The sequence below is a fragment of the Delphinapterus leucas genome, chromosome 10 (assembly GCF_059928025.1).
Source record: "Delphinapterus leucas isolate spDelLeu-1000000601 "Yukka" chromosome 10, BTC_Dleu_Yukka2, whole genome shotgun sequence".
Taxonomy (NCBI): domain Eukaryota; kingdom Metazoa; phylum Chordata; class Mammalia; order Artiodactyla; family Monodontidae; genus Delphinapterus; species Delphinapterus leucas.
The window spans coordinates 13,742,594-13,764,512 of NC_143138.1; the positions used below are offsets into that span (position 1 = coordinate 13,742,594).

At 41.1% G+C, this 21,919-nt stretch overlaps 1 protein-coding gene across 1 annotated transcript in view; it reads right to left on the reverse strand.

Moving 5' to 3' along the window:
- The window catches only part of KIF13A (kinesin family member 13A), a 217,546-nt gene that overhangs the window by 46,831 nt on the left and 148,796 nt on the right, over positions 1-21,919 (reverse strand). The window contains 5 exon segments of the mRNA XM_089918385.1: positions 7,317-7,447; positions 9,011-9,145; positions 10,747-10,857; positions 13,176-13,388; positions 13,762-13,873. Coding sequence (XP_089774511.1) covers positions 7,317-7,447; positions 9,011-9,145; positions 10,747-10,857; positions 13,176-13,388; positions 13,762-13,873 — 702 coding nt within the window.

Consider the following 21,919-nt stretch of genomic DNA (forward strand, 5'->3'; position numbering starts at 1 on the left):
TTCCTCACATTGTAACTTTGCTACAGCTTACTGGCTATCAAGGGGCTGTGAAGTCAGTAGCCTAAATAAGTCACTATAAAAGATTCTGTAGGATTTCCTGCTTATTAGAAGATCTCAACAACCGATCCTTTGATACAGTTAAAGCACTGTCACTGTGAGTTTTTTTAGGGGGAAAGGAAAAGTCCTCCAGAAATTTTAGCATGGACAATTTTAGTCTTCTCATAAATGTTTCCTTTACCTAAAAAAGAGATTTTGCTGGCATTTAAAAACAATACTCCCTAACATCATACAGAAAAATAAAGTCAAAATGGATTAAAGACCTAAATGTCAGGCCAGAAACTATAAAACTCTTAGAGGAAAACACAGGCAGAACACTCTATGACATAAATCACAGCAAGATCCTTTCTGACCCACCTCCTAGAGAAATGGAAATAAAAACAAAAATCAACAAATGGGACCTAATGAAACTTAAAAGCTTTTGCACAGCAAAGGAAACCATAAACAAGATGAAAAGACAACCCTCAGAATGGGAGAAAATATTTGCAAATGAAGCAACTGACAAGGGATTAATGTCCAAAATTTACAAGCAGCTCAGGCAGCTCATAACAAAAAAACAAACAACCCAATACAAAAATGGGCAGAAGACCTAAATAGACATTTCTCCCAAGAAGACATACAGATTGCCAACAAACACATGAAAGAAGGCTCCATATCATTAATCATTAGAGAAATGCAAATCAAAACCACAATGAGATATCATCTCACATCGGTCAGAATGGCCATCATCAAAAAATCTTCAAAGAATAAATGCTGGAGAGGGTGTGGAGAAACAGGAACCCTCTTACACTGTTGGTGGGAACGTAAATTAATGCAGCCAGTATGGAGGTTCCTTAAAAAACTAAAAACAGAACTACCATAGGACCCAGCAATCCTACTACTGGGCATATACCCCGAGAAAACCATAATTCAAAGAGTCATGTACCACAATGTTCACTGCAGCTCTACTTACAATAGCCAGGACATGGAAGCAACCTAAGTGTCCACTGACAGATGAATGGATAAAGAAGATATGGCACATATATACAATGGAATATTACTCAGCGATAAAAAGAAACGAAATTGAGTTATTTGTAGTGAGATGGATGGACCTAGGGACTGTCATACAGAGTGAAGTAAGTCAGAAAGAGAAAAACAAATACCATATGCTAACACATATATATGGAATCTAAAATAAAATGGTTCTGAAGAACCCAGGGGCAGGACAGGAATAAAGATGCAGACGTCGAGAATGGACTTGAGGACACGTGGAGGGGGAAGGGTAAACTGGGAAGAAGTGAGAGAGTGGCATGGACATATATACACTACCAAACGTAAAACAGATAGCTAGTGGGAAGCAGCCACATAGCGCAGGGAGATCAGCTCGGTGCTTTGTGACCACCTAGAGGTATGGGATAGGGAGGGTGGGAGGGAGATGCAAGAGGGAGGAGATATGGGGATATATGTATATGTATAGCTGATTCACTTTGTTATACAGCAGAAACTAACACACCATTGTAAAGCAAATATATTCCAATAAAGATGTTAAAAAATTTTTTTTAATAAAAACAAAACAATAAAAGCAAAACAAAACATTAGGGGGATAGTTAATCAATTAATAAAGTTTAATTTGCTATAAGGGCTGTCAAGTGAAGTTTGATGGAGAAAAATAATGAGTATCATTTTGAGTTTTAATTTTTCCGTAAGTTACTTTTCTCATATACTCTCATTATCTGGCTCCTAATCTTTAGGGGGACTTTTAAGCTCAAAGTTATGGAATAAGGAAAATTCACAGATGAAAATAATCACTCTTCTGTAGTAATATTTCAAGTCTGGTGGCTAAGTTTTTATTGATAAAAAATACCTTGGAAATACCATCTTAAATGTTTTTAATCTGTTGTACACAAACACGGTAAAGCTTTGGTGTGTATGTTTTACACTAACATGCTCCCTTTATTCTTCAAAATGACTCTCAACATTGTGACTCAAGTTTCAAAAGTCTGTTTCCCATCTATTTGGAAATATGAACTGATTTATTCATCTGCAAAAATGGAAAATGAGATCAGAATATATATGTATATGTACATCTATTGTGAAAATTAATAAAAGGAAACCTCAACTAAAGTTGGAGTCAAGAGGCCTGAAAAGGGAACTCTCATACCCCAACACTCATGGTCAATTATCCCAAAAAGGAAGATGTCAGTTACCCCAACAGGAAGAGACCTACCTTGCACTCCCAACAGGAAGTGCAACTACTTTACTACCCCAGCAGGAGGAAGGAAGACTTCCTCTGTGCCCAGCAACAAGCCCAGCCAATTAAAAAACACCACAGCTCAGTTAATGAGAAACTGTTGTCACCTAACTTTTACTTTCCTCCAATGAACTTTCATTTTTGTTCCTTGCTGATGACTTCCTTTCCTTGTCCCACCTTCCCTACTATAAAAGCCTTCCATGTTGTGTAACCCCTGATGAGATGCTGCCCAATTCACAAATCACTTAATACAATTACATCTTCAAATTTACTCAAAATTTGTTTGTTAACACTATACATATATAAATATGTACATACATACATACTTTTGCCAAAAATATGAGTTTTTAAAAAAAGTTTTATAGAATACTTATCTCTTCTACCTAAAACACAGACATTCAATAGTCAGTTTTGTTTTGTTTTTTTTCATTTTGGATGATCTGTCCATTGGTGTAAGTGAGGTGTTAAAGTCCCCCACTATTATTGTGTTACTGTTGATTTCCTCTTTATAGCTGTTAGCAGTTGCCTTATGTATTGAGGTGCTCCTATGTTGGGTGCATATATATTTATAATTGTTATATCTTCTTCTTGGATTGATCCCTTGATCATTATGTAGTTCCTTCCTTGTCTCTTGTAACATTCTTTATTTTAAAGTCTATTTTATCCGATATGAGTATTTCTACTCCAGCTTTCTTTTGATTTCCATTTGCATGGAATATCTCTTTCCACCCCCTCACTTTCAGTGTGTATGTGTCCTCAGGTCTGAAGTGGGTCTCTTGTAGACAGCATATAGATGGGTCTTGTTTTTGTATCCATTCAGCAAGCCTCTGTCTTTTGGTTGGAGCATTTAATCCATTTAAGGTAATTATCAATATATATGTTCCCATGACCATTTTCTTAATTGTTTTGGGTTTGTTTTTGTAGGTCCTTTTCTTCTCTTGTGTTTCCCACTTAGAGAACTTCCTTTAGCATTTGCTGTAGAGCTGGTTTGGTGGTGCTGAATTCTCTTAGCTTTTGCTTGTCTGTAAAGCTTTTGATTTCTCCATTGAATCTGAATGAGATCCTTGCTGGGTAGAGTAATCTTGGTTGTAGGTTCTTCCCTTTCATCACTTTAAGTATATCATGCCACTCCCTTCTGGCTTGTAGAGTTTCTGCTGAGAAATCAGCTGTTAACCTTATGGGAGTTCCCTTGTATGTTATTTGTCAGTTTTCCCTTGCTGCTTTCAATAATTTTTCTTTGTCTTTAATTTTTGCCAATTTGATTACTATGTGTCTTGGCGTGTTTCTCCTTGGGTTTATCCTGTATGGGACTTGCTGTGCCTCCTGGACTTGGGTGGCTATTTCCTTTCCCATGTTAGGGAAGTTTTCGACTATAATCTCTTCAAATATTTTCTCGGGTCCTTTCTCTCTCTCTCTTCTCCTTCTGGGACCCCTATAATGTGAATGCTGTTGCATTTAATATCGTCCCAAAGGTCTCTTAGGCTGTCTTCATTTCTTTTCATTCTCTTTTCTTTATTCTGTTCCGCAGCAGTGAATTCCACCATTCTGTCTTCCAGGTCACTTATCCGTTGTTCTGCCTCAGTTATTCTGCTATTGATTCCTTCTAGTGTAGTTTTCATTTCAGTTATTGTATTGTTCATCTCTGTTTGTTTGTTCTTTAATTCTTCTAGGTCTTTGTTAAACACTTCTTGCATCTTCTCGATCTTTGCCTCCATTCTTTTTCCGAGGTCCTGGATCATCTTCACTATCATTATTCTGAATTCTTTTTCTGGAAGGTTGCCTATCTCCACTTCATTTAGTTGTTTTTCTGGGGTTTTATCTTGTTCCTTGATCTGGTACATAGCCCTCTGCCTTTTCATCTTGTCTATCTTTCTGTGAATGTGGTTTTTGTTCCATAGGCTGCAGGATTGTAGTTCTTCTTGCTTCCGCTATCTGCCCTCTCAATAGTCAGTTTTTAAGAAATATATTTCCCCATTGTTTATTAAGGCATCTAAAAAGCCCTCCAGAAATTCTAGGAATAGCAGTATGATCAAGAGTAGAAATGTGTCACTCAGTGTCCTTTATTATTTTAAACTCTGAATTATAATTTTAAAAATTCAGTTCCTCATTCTCACTGGCCATATGTTAATTCTCAAGAACACTATCTCAATAGTGGCTACCAAAATGGTCTTAGCAGATATAGAACCTCTCCACTATCTCAGAAAGTTCTATTGAGCAGCGTTATTCTAAAATAAAACTAAAAATAGTTCCAGAGCAAATCAGAGAGAAAAGTAATAAGCTTCATCTCTCTTACTTACTGATTACTTTTGTGATCATCTGTATCTTTAGAGGACCCCTATCTAGGTGCTTACACACACACACACACACACACACACACACACACACACACACACACACCTGAACATACATATGAACATATCACTTTGCCGTTTATAGTACACTCTTATTACAATAATATAAAAAAGAAAAAGTTATGGAAACTGCCTGGTTTGGTAACATACCCAAGCCAAGAAATTAGCATTAAAAAGTCATTTCTACTTGAACACATTCCTGGGGTACTTGGAAGAAGCAAATATAAAGTCTCTTTGCAGGAATTTATGTAGCCTCACCCAAGCCACAAGACTCCTACAGATAAACCGCTGAAGAGGAGCACATCTAAAAAATCATGAACTGCTTTAGGGAGCAAAGTTATCAGCAGATACAACAAATAGTTGGATTGAAGCCCCAGCAACTTCAGAGAACAGAATTTCCAAATAAAGGCAATAAAATAAGTAAAAATAAAATTATTAAAGCATACAATGGAGTAAAAACAAGCCTCTACCAATAGAGACCAGGCATGTCTAAAAAAGGACTTCCTAAACTTCTACAAATGAAAAACAGAGACACTGAAATTAAAACTCAGTAGAATGTGGTTAAGCAGCAGGTAAATCATGACAAGAGAGAACCGGTGGACTTGAGGACAGATCTGAGGAAATACTGACTATCCCTTCACGCCATGCCCCTCTTTTGCTGTGTCTCCAATCCCATTTCCATCTGCACAACCAAGATTCAGCCTGCTTCCTCACCTCCTATTCTTCTTTCTTTGCATTTTTTCCTTCCATACCCACAACTGCATGGTACTTAAACATTCCATGGTTGTCAATGTCTTCCTAACTGCTATGTCCAATAGAAGCTCTTTAGCTTCTACTTTGACCTCTTTCTTAAATGTTCTCTTCCCTTAGATTCCATCACTGTATCCTGCTGTTGCCTCTGTGCCTCTCTGACTCCCTTGTCTCACCCTACTTCATGGTTTATCTTCAGACCATCCCATGAACATTGGTTTAACTCTTCCACTATTCACTTTAGACCCACTTTCAAGACAGGCAACACTGATTATGCCCAGTCTGTATCTTTAGGGTAGTTCTCCTGCCCTAAATCCAATGTGCAACTGGAAATCTTCACATTGATATCCCAAGGACACCTCCAACTCAAAGTATTCGAAAGTGAACTCATTACCACTCATTGCCTATCATCCTCCAAACCTGTTCTTCCTCTTGTATTTCTTATTTTGATTTAGTAGTGCCACTGTTTATCTCGTCTCCTAAGACAGAAATCTAATATTGCTCACTTCTTTTCTTTTACTAAGTGAGTTCCCATCCTGTCCCCAAGCACATCGCTTAAACGTCGCTGACTCTCAAGTAATTCTGAAATACATTTTGTTCTTCACTTCTTTTGCTACTGCTGTGTTCCCACAACAATATCGTAATAATATCCTAACAGCTCGCCCTACCTCCAGTCCTGCAAACCCCACACACTTTTATAGTGATCAGATTTGCAGGTTATAAAGATCACTTTAGAAGGAGCACTTATTTTCCTGTATAATAACAATTGTTTCTATATATTCTCCTCCACCAGGCTTTGAGTTACTATACTTGGGCATTCCCAGTACAGAGCCTAGAGGAAGTATACTGAATGAATGAACCACTGCCCTGAGGTTATAGGAAAGGAGGAGATTGGACAGGGTGGGGAAGGACGAAAAGTAGGATAAAAAGACATGGAAGTAAAATCAGGTATGAGGAAATCTACCAAATAAAATCATTTTCAGATGTAGTGTTAAAAGAGACTATGATCAAATTATCATGCTGTGTGTGTGTGTGTGTGTGTGTGTGTGTGTGGTGTGTGTGTGTGTGTATACACACATAATTCTGTCAATTTAAAAAAAAGTATGTAAAAAAAATCCAGAGCTTCTAATAGGGGGATACAGCATGAAGCTAAAATCTATTTGAACTTGGAATAAGTAAAAATTAAGGAATGGTATCATTTCACCATTAAATATCTTAACAATCTATCACTATAACAGAAGGCCTACAAACTTCATGAATCATGTATGCTACTATTGCTAGTCTCCATTTTTCATCACTTAGAAATGTATATGGGTGATATTAACAGAATAATTTGAAATGAATATAGTTTTCTTCATAAAAATGTGTGTTCTGAATTATGTGAGTTAAGGAATACTGTTTTAGGACTTCATTTTACACGTGATTATAAAATAATTCAAGACATCATTTAGTAGAAATTAAAAAGTAAATATATTATCCTGTCAATTCTCAAATTTTTACATATTATAGCCTAGTTTAGGAATTTTTCATATAACGGGAGTTATCTGATTAACTGCTTTTCATACAATGCATTACACTCGGTAATAACAAATAACTTTATTCAATAGTTATGTGTGTCAGGCACTGAGCCAAGTGATTTATATGTTTTGTCTACTATTAGCCTCATTTATCATATGAGGGAATTGAAGATTAGATAAAAGAAGTAGCTTATCTGAGATCACCCAGCCCTCAAGGCAGAATCAGCCACCCTGAAGCTGGTGCTCGAAATCTTGCTTACACAGCTCTCTACAAGCAGAAAGCAAAAGCCAGTGTAGCCTTAACTCTGATATAACTAAGCAAACAGACAGAAAGGGTCAGTCTACTCCTAAAAACAAGGCACTTGAGCTATGTTAAGGAGCTGCTTCTTACCTTTAAGGGACATTTCTTACCTTGCATTTTCTTTTGGAGTGAGGGTGACCTCTCCATCAGAAGCAATATCAATCTCACAGTGCTCAGGCTGAATTCCTATCCCAAAGAGCTGGATGTCCTGAGAGGTATCTGCACCTACCCTGGTATGGTCCTGGCAACAGATCATTAAAGAAAGAAAAACCTACCCTTACAAGTAACTCAGCAAAAGTTCATCACAATCAGTTCGAATAACCCAACAGCACATGCATGACAACATATGATGAATCAGATGGAAAATGTGAGATCTGGCGCACTGTAGGTCAAAAGCTTACCTTAATACACTAAATGTAAAATATGATTAAACACTATAAAGAAAAAACACCAAACCCTGATCAACAGTGATTAGCTATTATTTTAGAATGTAAAGAAGTCAGACTTGATAGCAGAATACCTTGAGCTCCGGTTTTAACTTGACGACTTACTGTCTATGTAGCCGTGGGCAAGGCATTTCACTCTCTGAGCCTCAATTTCTTTTTTCTTTTCTTTTGCAGAACCAGAACAATATTATTAATATGATCTAATGAGCAGGATTCTTTCTCAAGGATCACCTGACTTAACGGTGAAAGTGCTTTGAAAACAGCTCTATAAATTCAAGAATCATTGAAAATAGTTTCATGGAAAGTCATAGTTTCAAATATGTAACTTTTAAAGTGATTTAAAAAATAGCTGAGTTTCTAATACCAAATTACAGAGTACTGAAACCTGTGGATTATACAGTGTACAGATTAGCATGATTTTTAAGTACCTCAAACCTCAGACATGTGAGGACTGTGACCCTTGGTGACTCTGCCCACTGCTCATCCTCTTTGTTTGTTCTATTGCTCTAAAAACCATGCAGTCACTGTGATAATAATACTTCCCTATTCAAGAGAGAAACTGCAAGACTTGGTCTTTCAAAATTAAGATTTCAGAAACAATTCCTTACCCCTTCATCATTTCCTAAATGAACAGATCTTAAGTCCATTAGTGGACTCTCAGTAAGTCAGGGGCTATTTGTGCCATATTTATTTCTGGAAAAAGTAGAATCAAAAGGATGACAGAAGCCTGAGGTTCCTTTCTTCACTTCTAGCTTATTCTCCACTGCCTTCTGTATATTCACGAGGCAGCTCAGAATCCTTAACGAAGCAGTCTGAGAACTGCTGCACTGAGCCCTGCAGCCTGGTCAGTGGCAGTACCCTGAGGCCGAAGTGCCGAACCCAAAAGGCCACGCCCATCTCCACACCTGAAGGTGATCATAGGACCAAAAGTTATGTCCTGAGCATACAGGCTTGGGAGGGATGGATATGGAAGAACCCTAGCTGTCTAATCTTCCACAAGAGTCTGCTTTAGGCTTGTGATGATCTCGAGATCCCCTTAGAATTACTCAGAAGCATAATGGTGACTCTCCAGAGCCTCTCAGAATCCTGTCACCATAGCCAGGGATCACTGCGACACCTTCCATTGCTCACTCGTGCCCCTCTGATGGAAATCAGCCCAACTGCACAGCCCCAGTAGAATGCAAAAGAGCTGGTTTTCACTCTTAACGGTAACTTGACTGAACTACCAATCCTCTTACTTTTAATGAAAGCTAAGCTGGATACAAAAAGCAAAATCATGGGGACAGGCACCCAGACTCAAGTAGGAATCGTACGTGACGGAATCGGGATTGCAACTATCTATTAACATACTTTCTTACCTTTAAATAATAAACCAGAAGTTCGTTGAGAGCAGGGTCTGCATTCAGGTTGACTAGGTAGCACTTGTCATCCCCCACCTTGATACCAGACGTCTCCAGGGAAATCCCCATACTTTCAAGTTGTCGTTGCCTCTCCTGTGCACAGACACAGACAAAAGCAGGGAAGCTCTATTTGTTGCTCTAGTCATGAGATGTATCCGTGGAAAGCTTAAGGCACTATTTCTGGGGACAAGGCCAGTGAAATTACACATTCTAATCAGCTCAACCAAGTTTACTGAGATCCTAAAATGCATGACTTCTTGTGTCAGTGTTTTAGGGGCACCAAGGATGAACCGGGCACCATCCTGCCCTTAAGGGATTCCTGTCCAGTGGAGGTGATAAGACCACACAACTAGAAGTACAAGAGGAGAGCCCTGTGCCATTGGAGAGGAACAATGTGCTGCGGGGCTTCAAAGGAGGGAAATCATGATGGGTTAAGAGTCCAGGAAAGGCTTCAGGAAGAGAATGCATTTGAGATGGTTCTTGAAGCACAAGAAGCATTTCAGTAGGAAGAAATGGGAGAGCAGCAAGGTAAGGGCAGAGTGTTCTAGGGGAAGGGCAGAGGAAAGCACAGTAAAGACTCGGGGCGCACTGGATGATTTCAGGTGGGAAAGTCAATGTGGGAAAGTAGTGGGAAATGGGGCTGGAAGAGCAGGCTGGGTCCCTTTTGCAGAGGGCCTCAAATTCATTCAAGTTATTCAAGAAATATTTATGTGTTAGGTACAGATCTAGGGCTGAGCATATAAAAGCAAACAAAACAAAGCTACTCCTTTCATGAAAACTTATATTCTAATGGAAGGAGAGAGACCATGACAAAACAGACAAGTAAAATACAGAATTTCCAAAGGTGATATGGGCTATGAAGAAAAATAAAGCAATGTAGGAGTTATAGAAAGTTAGGTATATGTTTGTGATATCTATAAGACATATAAGCAGCAGGCTGGACTAGGTTCCAGTTACTGATTTCAAGCTACTTGATTGGGATGATCCAATACTTACAAGTGGTCAATGAGGTTAAACTGTTCATGAAATGTACAGTGTAGAGGTTCATCTCTCTCTCATACACACACACACTCACACGATTAGTCCTTGCTTTTTATTTTCTCAAGTACAGTTCATAACAGCATTTGCTAACAAGCTGAAGAATCAAGCACACTGAAAAAACTACTGATATGCTGCATGTTGTAAATTCTCTGCCAATCAGGCAGCTGCATGCTTTGCCAGGTGATCTAAAACCACAGAACAGGTTTCTGGTTAAATGTGAAAAGCAGAACGTATTAAAGATGTTTCCTGAACCATGCCTGTACAAATTCAGTGCTCTGCAACACTTCTAGCAAATACAGGGACCAAACGGTAGTTAATAAAAAACAATGAAGTCAGTGTCTAAAGAGGATCTTTGCAGGCTCTAGTTCAGCAGAAAGAGGTCCTTAAAGGACTTTTTGAGGATAAGTGGCTATACAGAAAAGACAGCAAATGAAAAAGAATCACTATAGCACAGGGAAATATATTCAATATCCTGTGATAAAACACAATGGAAAAGAAAAAATATATATATAAAAAGGATGTCTACATGTGTATAACTGAGTCACTTTGCTGTACAGCAGAGATTGGCACAGCATTGTAAATCAACTCTACTTCAATTAAAAAATAAAATTTAAAAAAAATCACTATATTTTAGGCCCAAGTTATCAAGCTACCTGTGCAATTTCTTCTGTTTTCCTCAGCTTCTCTTCCCAAGTCACTGTTAGTTCTCTTATCAGCTTTTCAGACTCTTCGAGCTTCTCTTTCAGTTCAGGGGCCTTCATAGCCTTTAAAATGAAAGCAGAGAAATCTGATTTTCTAATTTTTTCCACCACTGTGTACAAGACAATCCCTTATTGTCCTTCTTAAGCGGTTATCAACTGTCTGTTGGAAGCAATTAAGCCACACACTGTCAGGGGGTTTTAGACCTTTATTAATCAAATGAAGTGAAAGAGTAAATGGCTGCTACTCTTTGAGGGAGAAAGAGAAATTCCAGTGCCCTGAATTAAATTGATACAAATCATCCCAGAGTAATTTTACCCATCATACTTAAATTTCACATTTAAAGACCTAAAAGATGCTAAAGTTCATCTTCAAAATAGAAAAGTATGAGAACAAATTACTTAAGTAGACTTCTTTTTCAATAAGACAGAGATCAACACACATCACTTTATAAACACATTCCAGTTATATTAACCTACCAGGAAAGGTGGCAATTCTCCTCATTTATTTTAAAATTTGAGCCTGGGCCATTTGAACTATTTTTCTTATTGATGGTAATAAACTTAGCATATTTATTATTCACTTGGAAATAGGACTTCTGGTTAAAAAGGCAGTAATTTCCCTCTGTGTTTGCTCAGTGAGAATAATTAAGGGGCCTAAATATAGCTATATGCAGCTTAAGAAATCTGTGGGGCCTTAATTGGCCACCACATATGCTTTTTTGACACCCTATAGTAACATGAGCTTCTGCAGAGTATAACCCTATGACCAAGAAAGATGGCAGAGCTCTGACAGGAAGCTGAAGTGGCGATGATGTGGAGGCCGGTTGAGGATGCCTGAGTCTCACTCTGTTAACAGAGCCTGGGAGTGACATTTAGTGCTGGGTCCAAGGGGACACACATGAAAATTCTACATGAACCTGCTGTGGTTCCTCTGCTCTACCCTTTGGCCAGGCATTGTTCTAGCTACCCGCCCTAGATTACATGGTCACAGTGGAAATGCAGATTCACAGAAAAGAGGGAGGATGGGGATCATCCACCTACGGACAAATTCCAGAGCTGTTATACTCTCCTCCTAGGATCATGACTCTCATCAAAGTTTATCAGCATTTTGATTTTCCAGGTGTTCTGCTCCCCTTCTTGGCATCGATTTTTAAAAAAATTAAGCCTGATGCACTCAACGATGATTATGATGATAATCACAAAAAGAGCAACATTTATCAAGCACTTACCATGGGCAAGTCATTGTGCTAAGTGCTTTCCAGTATCAATGTTGTACTAAGGGTTAGAGATAAAAAAATTAATAAAACAGGGCTTCCCTGGTGGCGCAGTGGTTGAGAGTCCGCCTGCCAATGCAGGGGACGTGGGTTCATGCCCCGGTCTGGGAAGATCCCACATGCTGCGGAGCGGCTGGGCCCGTGAGCCATGGCCGCTGAGCCTGCGCGTCCGGAGCCTGTGCTCCGCAGCGGGAGAGGCCACAACAGTGAGAGGCCCGCGTACCAACAACAACAACAAAAATTAATAAAACACGCCTCTTGCACTTTAGGAGCCCGTGGCCAAGAAGATGAGAAGGACATGTAAACAAATAGTTATAATGCAACTCCACGATCACCAACAGATGGAATATTCAGATCCCTGGCTTTGACTTCCTTTTCTTTGTGGGGTCAGAAGAGAGTGGTATGAAGGAATGTGAACTTAGGAGCCTTAGGTACACATCTGAATCCTGGCATGTGGAAGCATGTGACTGAAGTTAAGGCACTTGACCTTCATCTCAGTCCTGTTACTATTTCAGTGAGACAGTGCCTCTCTGGCAACAGCTATTTGGAAAGGGTTATGGTTATTAAAGTCTGGGTAAAGCCAAGGAAAGATGGTAACAATGCAAAATGATTTCGTTCCCTGTCAGGAGCTGATAAAAAAAGATAAAATAAAAGGAGATTTCTGAATTTTTCCAAATGCTAACTATTCTTGACCACCTTGTCCTCCACGACTTAATGAGGAGATGATACAGAACTAATTTCTCTGAAAATGGCAAGGCTGCCTGGGAATGTAACCTACAATGTTAATCAAAGCAGCATATTTGGGTCTTAGGATTTCACATTGGAAGAGATCTGGGCTCAAGGGCCACCTGATTGACTGAAGCAAACAGGCAATAGCAGCACCTCTCTTTTAATTGTCTGCTTCCTTGACTGTCAGTTCATGGGACGGAGCCTTGCGTTATACGCCTGTGTCTTCACAGTGCTTAGCACGGAGAAGATGCCCATCAACTCAGAACTACTGAACCACATGAGGCGACCCGGAAGTGCAAGCGAGCTCGACCTCGCCTTGCCACTCAGACACCACGAGCCGGGGAGCCTGGATCACAGGGAGAACCGGGCTGACCATACCTCAGCCTGCGAGAGTTGCTCTCGCAGTTTCTCCACTTCCTCCCGCAGTTCCCGGATGACTTTTGCGTTGGGATCCTCATTCACAACGGCATGGTTAACGATCCTTTTGGCTCGATCGGCATATCTTAGTGTGGAGAGGGTCTCTTCATAGTTGTCTGCTGCTGGGCTAATGGTGGCGATCATAGAGGTCTGGCTGTTTCCCCCCAGATTATCCTGCAAAATATTTCAAATAGCATCTTAGGAAACAAGGCCCATTCCACGCACAACGCATGAGGGAAGCAGCACACGTGCACGGATGACCTTCGTGCTGAAGAAAACTCAGTGTGGAAATGGGTTTGTATTTCACAAGTAAGTTTATGACAGATGAACGTGGTCTCTCTCTATTCACATCAATGCACAATGCCTGTCAAACAGCATTATTAATGGAAAAAAGGCAACAGGAATGAGTTTTCATCCTGCATGTTTAGGAATCAGGATAACAGTATTGTCAGGAGTTCGTTGTGTAGTATTTTGCACACACTTCTCAGCTGTCACCACTGAAGCAGCCAATTTCTAATTGGAAAAGAACATGAGAACAATGAATTACCTTAAGAAGCCAAGTGAGGACTGAATCGCGATAAGGCACAAATTTGTTTTTACCCTTGCCAGCTGCCTGGTCAGCCAGCGATGAGATAACCAACCCCAAGGTTGTAAGTGATCTGCCAAGAGAAAAATTAAAAAATTAGTTTCATGGAGTATTTATTTAGTTTTCGTAAAATAATAATCCTTCTAGATAATAAGTATAAAATTATAAGTCCCGGGCTTCCCTGGTGGTGCAGTGGTTGAGAGTCCGCCTGCCGATGCAGGGGACGCAGGTTCGTGCCCCGGCCTGGGAAGATCCCACATGCCGCGGAGCGGCTGGGCCCGTGAGCCATGGCCGCTGAGCCTGCGCGTCCGGAGCCTCTGCTCCGCAGCGGGAGAGGCCACAACGGTGAGAGGCCCGCATACCGCAAAAAAATAAAAAAAAAATAAAAGTCCCTAAAGCTGATATCATCAAGTCTACATTCGTCAAGAAGCTGAAAAAAAGGAAAACAAAACGTAACCCCATTAATTTAAAAGAATGAATTTAGAATCCCTGTAGAGTCTATTCCGATCAATCACAGAACCTGTGAAACATACATTTCAGAACCTGGAAACATACATTTAAAAGACCGCACTAGAGGGCTTCCCTGGTGGCGCAGTGGTTGAGAGTCTGACTGCCGATGCAGGGGACACAGGTTCGCGCCCCAGTCCGGGAAGATCCCACATGCCGTGGAGCGGCTAGGCCTGTGAGCTGTGGCCACTGGGCCTGCGCGTCCAGAGCCTGTGCTCCACAACGGGAGAGGACACAGCAGTGAGAGGCCCACGTACCGCAAAAACAAAACAAAAAACAAAACAAAACAAAAAGATCGCACTAGAGAATTATAACTTACTTCAAATATTATGTTTAAAGTCTCAACCCTTTACTCTTTGAGTCTAACTTGGACCACTCTGGCCTCTGATTTTCCCAGAGTCACAATGTAACTTGCAAAGCACCCTTCCACTACAGTTACAAGGTACATCCTGTTCATTTGCTTAAAGCTGGCAAGCTTATTTCAATGTGGAGTTGCTACAGTTTAACAAAGAACTACCCAAGCAGAATCTTGGAAGCCTTCCCAGGCCTGCTGAATCAGAACCAGTTAAAGGTATCTCCAGGTGATTCACATGCACATTAAATTTTGAGAAGCCCTGGCTGAACAATACCCAAAGTGATACATACATTCAGGTGCCAGGCCTATAAGCCTCAAAAGTGGTCCTGGGACCAGCAGCACCAGCACAACTTGCAGCCTTGTTAGAAATGCACATTCTCAGGCCCCACCACAGACCTACTGAATCAAACATTCATGGTGGGACTCAGGAACCTGAGCTTTCACAAGTCTTCCAGGTGATTCTGATGCAGGTAGAGTTTGAGAACCACTAGTCTAGGCTAATGAGTGTCCCGTGGTGGTTAATACATGTTCTCTGCACTTGGAGAAAACATCACCATAGAAACAACAGATTTGTGGGATTGAGGGATGAAGGACATCCTTGTATCATAGTTAAGTACCAATTGCTCTTTTAAAAGAAATCAACTGAATTCCAAGATTAGCAGCCAGAAAAGAGCAGTCTCAGGACATCTCCCGGGACTGCAAGGAAGGTTACATGATATCATAAAGACAAAACCCTTTGTAAATGATTAAAAAATTAAAAGCTACTACGTATTTATAAAAGACAAGGAAGGACACAAATCAGCATGTGACTAGAGCTTAGCAACTGAAAGACTACATAGCTTTCTTTCTAATGTTAACAATAGATTTCCATTAAATAAGTTGAAAGGAGTAAAAGCATATTTCCCACCACACAACATAATTCTCCAAAGGTGAGTCACTGGAAAAGTCATTGAAACACAAAGCAATTCCAAGAGGCAAAAATGAGTCAGAATTTTAATAACCAACAGCCATTACTGCCAAGTGACATAAATATGTGTATCATAATTGACAAACTTAAAAGTTAAACAAATCCACCCCAAGAGAAATGAAAACATATGTCCAAACAAAAACTTGTATAACAATTTTCATAGCAGCAATGTTCACAACAGCCAAAATGTGGAACCAGCCCAAAGGTCCACCGAATGATGAAGGGAAGAATAAAATGTGGCATGTCCTTGCGAAGGAGTATTATTCAGCCATATGAGAGGAATGAAGTTCTGAAACATGCTACGACATGGATGAACCTTGAAAACTTATAAGAGAAAGAAGACAAACACAAAAAGCCACTGGCCTGGGTTGTATAGTGCCCACTCCCCACCCCCAAATTCATGTCCACCGGAACCTTAGATGTGACCTCATTTGGAAATAAGGTCCTTGCAGATGTAAATAGTTAAGATGAGATCATACTGGCTTAGGGAGGGCTCTGATCCAATGACTGGTGTACTTAAAATAAAGCCATGAGAAGACACAAAGACACACAGGGGAAAACAACTGGTGCAAATGGAGGCAGAGACTGGAGTGATGCATCCACAAGCCAAGGAGTGCCGGCAACCACTAGAAGGTAGGAGAGAGGCATGGAAGAGGTTTTCCCTCTGAGTCCCCAAGAAGGAACCAACCCTGCTAATCCCTTGATTTTGGACCTCTGGCTTTCAGAACTGTGAGAAAATATAGTACTGTTGTTTTAACCCTTCCAGTTTGTGGTAATCTGTTATAACACTAGGAAACTGATACAGCCATATACTGTTTGATTCCATTTATATATGAAATATCCAGAAGAGGCAAACCTATAGAGATGGCAGTCGTGGTTGCCCGGGGCTGGGGAGGTAGGGGAAGGGGGAATGATCTGGACACCAGGTTTCTTTTGGGGCTGATGAAAATGTTTTAAAATTAGATTGTGGTAACAGTTACACAGCTCTATGAATATCATAAAGCTACCGAATTGTACACTTTAAAAGAAATTTTAAGAAAAATGGCATGTGATATATATGAAAAAGAGGGAAAAAGGAGTTCAATATAAGGCAAAAACACATTTCTGCTTTAGATATAGAATACTGGGCATTTTTCATATTTTGCTACTATTGAAATGAAATTTTCATTTGGAAGCAACTCTTTGGACTATCCCCAATTTTTCATACCCAAATGCAGCAGAAATTACTTTAATTCATACCAACTACAAAGAGCTCAGCGACTCAAGGGCAATATCGGCAATTCTGAGGTTAACAGTGGTCCTACAGCTCTATAACTTACTCAGTTAGAGAAGCTTAACACTTGTAGAAGCCATGCTCTTTACCTAACGGTGTACATACATTCAAAACAAGAACTTCACCTGAACCTAATATGGCCCTCTTGGAACAAAAAGAAATAAACTGCAGAATGAGTGGGACTCAGTGATGTCTGAGAGGTCACCAGGTTACCCAGTGACGAGGGGTCCATGCCACCCCCCCTTTCTGGGTTTCCCCCTGGAAGCAGTGATCCAGGGGCATCTAGGATCCTAAAAACCATTTGAAAGTTCAATGTCTGAAAGTTGAACACCAGACTTACATATTTTAATGGGAATTTTATTTCCAGGGACCTTAAAAATATAACAAAATAACAAATTATGGACGCTGCTAGCCCTGCTGTTTCAGCCTGGAGGCAAACAGGCAGCTCATGGGTGTCAGAACGGGGTGGGAGTGTTTTGCCAATTTTAGGGGCTGAAAACGTTACTCCAGGAATCTTTCTCGTTCTAGGAAAGCACCGCTCCTTTCCTGAACCTGCTGGAGGTGGAGACAGTGAGGAAGTTCCTAATGGTTAAATCTCTCACCACGAGTCCTTGGGGGGGGGGGTGTCGGGAGGACAAGGGGGAGGGGCTGGCTGCGGAGGAAGGATGACTTAAGCCAGGGGATAACATCTATAAACAGACAGCCAGGGGCTTCCCTGGTGGCGCAGCGGTTGAGAGTCCGCCTGCCGATGCAGTGGACACGGGTTCGTGCCCCGGTCCGCTGAGCCTGCGCGTCCGGAGCCTGCGCTCCGCAATGGGAGAGGCTACAACAGTGAGAGGCCCGCGTACCTCAAAAAAACAAAAAAAGAACAAAAAAAACAGACAGCCAACTATAAACAAGGGAGAATTCAGGATCAGAAAGAAAGTAAATAAAACTCAGGAGGATCAAAAATAAAACTCAGGAGGATCAAAATAAAAGTGGCTTGCTGAAAAGAAAAATTGTCAGATTATATGTATACATACAGCTGATTCACTTCACTGTACAGCAGAAACCAACACAACATTGTAAAGCAACTATACCCCAATTTAAAAAATTGTCATAATTCAACTTTTTTGTTTTTTGCTTTTCTATACCTTCCTTAAACCTACCTAGTTTCCCTTGAAACTCCAATCACCAGATTCCTTCTCTTAGGAGTAGATATGATGTGATGTGAGTTATCTATAATGTCTAGGATGGATTTCAAATCTATTTTACCTATGTTTCCAGTGATCTTTTTCTAAGATCATAACTGTAGGACTTATTAAACTTTATCAGAGTCAGCCGTGTATGCATTGCTCTTTCTACTAAGACTGTGACCACCGTGGCAGCAGAGGCGGCTACGCCTGGCTTACAGAAAACACACAGTCAATATTTGCCAAGTTACTACGCTGAGTCTAGAATACAGTGAAGAACAGAAGACGAACCTCTTTCTACAAAGGACTAATTCAAGGCCGGTTTGGGTACACTCTGTGGGTGCTGGCCCAATATCCATTTTCCCCTTCTTACTTGCTAACGGACACCTGATTTTGCTGGGAAGGATGAACCGAGCTAAAATCTCTACAGAGTCCTCTGCAGCTCGGAGAAGCCATGAAACACAGTTCTGGCCAATGAGATATAGGGAGATATTCCTGGGAGGGGCTTCCAAGCAGGCTATGGTTCTCCTGATAGAAAAGGTACATAGTCAGCTGACAGAAGCCGGTGGTCATTTCCCCATCTTGTTTGGAACACACAGATATGGATACAATGCCTGGAATGGTAGAGCTGTCTTGAGGTCATGAGAACCGCATGAACACATACTAAGGTTAGTACATACAGCTGTGTGCCTGATAGCATTTCTGAGGTGCTGGGCTTGCCTCTGACTTCTTGTTAAGCGAGAAAGATTAACTCATCACTTGGTTGTCATTGCAGTGGTTTCTGTTGCTTACAGCATAATGCAATCCTTGGCTTTTACAGAATTAGTCAAAAGATGATGAAGTTAGTGGAACTGAGTTTAGCCCTCTTCCCCAGGAAGTCCCCACTCCTTACAGGAAAGGGGAAATGCAAAGTGGCAATTTATGTGGAAAATTATGGTGAAAGGACAGCACCATCACACGACAGGAGAGGAAAGAAAACAGTTATATCTACAGTATGGGCCTCATTTCCACTCACCGTTTTCCAGTGACTAATGCAAATCATTAAACTCAAATGTTCATCTAATGAGTATCATTCCCAATCTCATTTCCATTTCAATTGCTGTGGTGTAATAAAAAAGCATATACGAACATTTCCCCCCCCCCAAAAAAAACGTTCTTTTGCACATTTGTTCTGGAGACATTAATATATGTTATACCTAGAATTCTGTCATCAAGTAAGCTCAGGGAATCATGAAGTTATACGGGATTCATGACTACAGGATTTCTGAGCACTTTTAGCACTGGGAATCTCCCAAGGAAGGCTTTATAAGTAGCCTTTCTCAAAATTATTTATCCAGGGGTCTTTTTCTCCCCAGAGCCTCTTGAGGAACTAGTATTTCACAAGAATGTTTTGGGAAACACTGAAGTAACAATGGCACATGTCCCAAAAGATGTGGCTACTGCATCCTCAGGAGCAAATTTTTGCTCTGTCCCTTGTGGGTCTCTTGTGTTAAATACAGAGAAATTTATTCAGATTTCTTTCTTCACATATGTGGACCCTGCAATGCACAAGTGGTAAATTAACAAGGACCCCCGCCCGCCCCTGAATAATGGACAGAAGGCAGGCCACTTTTATTCTCCCCTGGTACAAGTTCATGTTTAGTTCTGCAGGCAAAACCCACTGAAATGAGGTTTCCGAGGGGAAATGAACAAGAGTCACGGAGGGTGCTCAAGAAGAAAAAAAGGATTGAGTCACATGAAACATTAGAAACATTGTGCTTATAAGTTATTAAAACAAATTACAGGGGCTGCCCTGGCGGCGCAGTGGTTGAGAGTCCGCCTGCTGATGCAGGGGACGCGGGTTCATGCCCCAGTCCGGGAAGATCCCACATGTTGCGGAGCGGCTGGGCCCGTGAGCCATGGCCGCTGAGCCTGTGCGTCCAGAGCCTGTGCTCTGCAACGGGAGAGGCCACAGCAGTGAGAGGCCTGCGTACCGCAAAAACAAAAACAAAAACAAAAACAAATTATATGACAGGATCCTAGGAGTAACATATATTAATATCCCTCAACAAGTGTTCAGTAGAGCCCATTTTTGGATATGTTTAGTATATACTTTATTATTAACCACAGTGATTGAAATGGAAAGGAGACTGGGGAAGATACTCATTAGATGAATACTGTTGGCATTTAATGGTTGGCCATTGCTGAGAATAGAACAGAACCGTTTTCAATGACATTCCTAGGTGTATTAGAGAGTGTTCCATGACTTAAGTGAGTTCTCAGAGAAGTTGAACCAACCAGTCTCCAGGAGCAGAAAAAGGCTTCGTCCTTCCGCCCTCAGTAGACGGAGGAGCAGCAGACGGACTCGCAGACGCGTCCCCTGTGAAGATGGTCTACAGGTGACCTACCCCTCCCCAGTCCGGAACAGGCCTTGGCGGTACAGCCATACAGTGCCTTAGCTCTCCGCGTGAAGGAATAACGTGTGCTGTAAAGCTCTTAAGAGCTTAAGGAGAGATGAAGCCCCTAAATCCATAGCCCATTAAGCAGACACTAATGTCCGTGTGAAGTCCCTGGCAGGTCTGCTTAAGGGGATTATTCATGTTCCATATAAAGAAGCCCCAGGAGGAGGCTGAGAGAAAGCTTAGGAAACATGTCAGAGATTTCTTTAATTTTAGCCCTCCACTGGGCACTGATTTTAAGGCTTAAAAAAACCATTTGTGGAACTATCAGGCAGCAGTTTCAATATACTATTTATTTTACGAGTACACACTTAACATAGAGCTTACTAGGGGTAGGCCTGTTCTAAGCATGCTACAAGTAGTCACTAATTTAATCCTCACAACAGCCTTACTCACAGTGTCTGCTCATCCACATTTTACAGGTGAGGAAACAGAGGCATGGAAAGGTCACACCCCTAGTTTCTGTAACTAAGAAGCTCCCGTGTCTCCTCTGGGAAGCCTCCCGCAAACCTACCAGCTGTGTTGTCACCCATGTCCCCACCGCACCCTGTGTGTAAGTTTCTATGGCAGTTAATGTATTAATATCACTCCTTCCCCACTGGACCTTGAACTTCCTGAGGCCAGGGTCTGATCTTACTCACCCCTTTCTTCTTATGCCCAGTCGGTGTTCAACACATATTTGCTAAACGGAACAAAAAAGTGCAGGTCCATTTATCTCTTATTGGATATCCTTGGGGCCCCATGTGTTTTGAAATTCAGAATATTTTGGATTTGAGGAAGTTCAGTGCACACACTTACCCATGACCACTGGTGGGATCTGGGACAGCAGCCCATAGTAAAATTCATTAACGTTTCTGCAGCTAAACTTATGAATGGCCATACTAAATGAGTAAATAAAGACCATAAATGAAGATAAAGACCTCATCAGAGTTCAGGTGAGGGTTCACCAACAAGTGAGCTATGAAGAAAATCAGAAAAGCACTTGGTTTTCAGAGCACTTTGGATTTTGGAACTGCAGGTAAAGGACTATGGGCCACTCTTTCTACAAAGGTCTCTAAGACAGCTGTGCAGACCACGGCATGGTCCTACTGTGAGAAGATGTCCCATCAATTCAGTGACTAAGTACCAATGACCATGCTGAGAACTTGGAGGACACCTGGTGGAGACCTGGACCCACAGTGGACTCCCAGCACATATGCACCAAGTCAGGGAGCTGAGAGAGATGTGTGGGGTAAAGAAAAAAGGCCTGGATTAAGGTTCAAGGGAAAGGGTTCAGAGACGGCTCCACTCCCTTAGAGCCAGTTATTTTGGGAAAAGCACAAGAACAACTTGGCAAACATCCACAGGCTGGTCAATGTGTCCTATAAAAACATGCTTCAATGCTGGGTGATGTAGCGCTTCTCAACA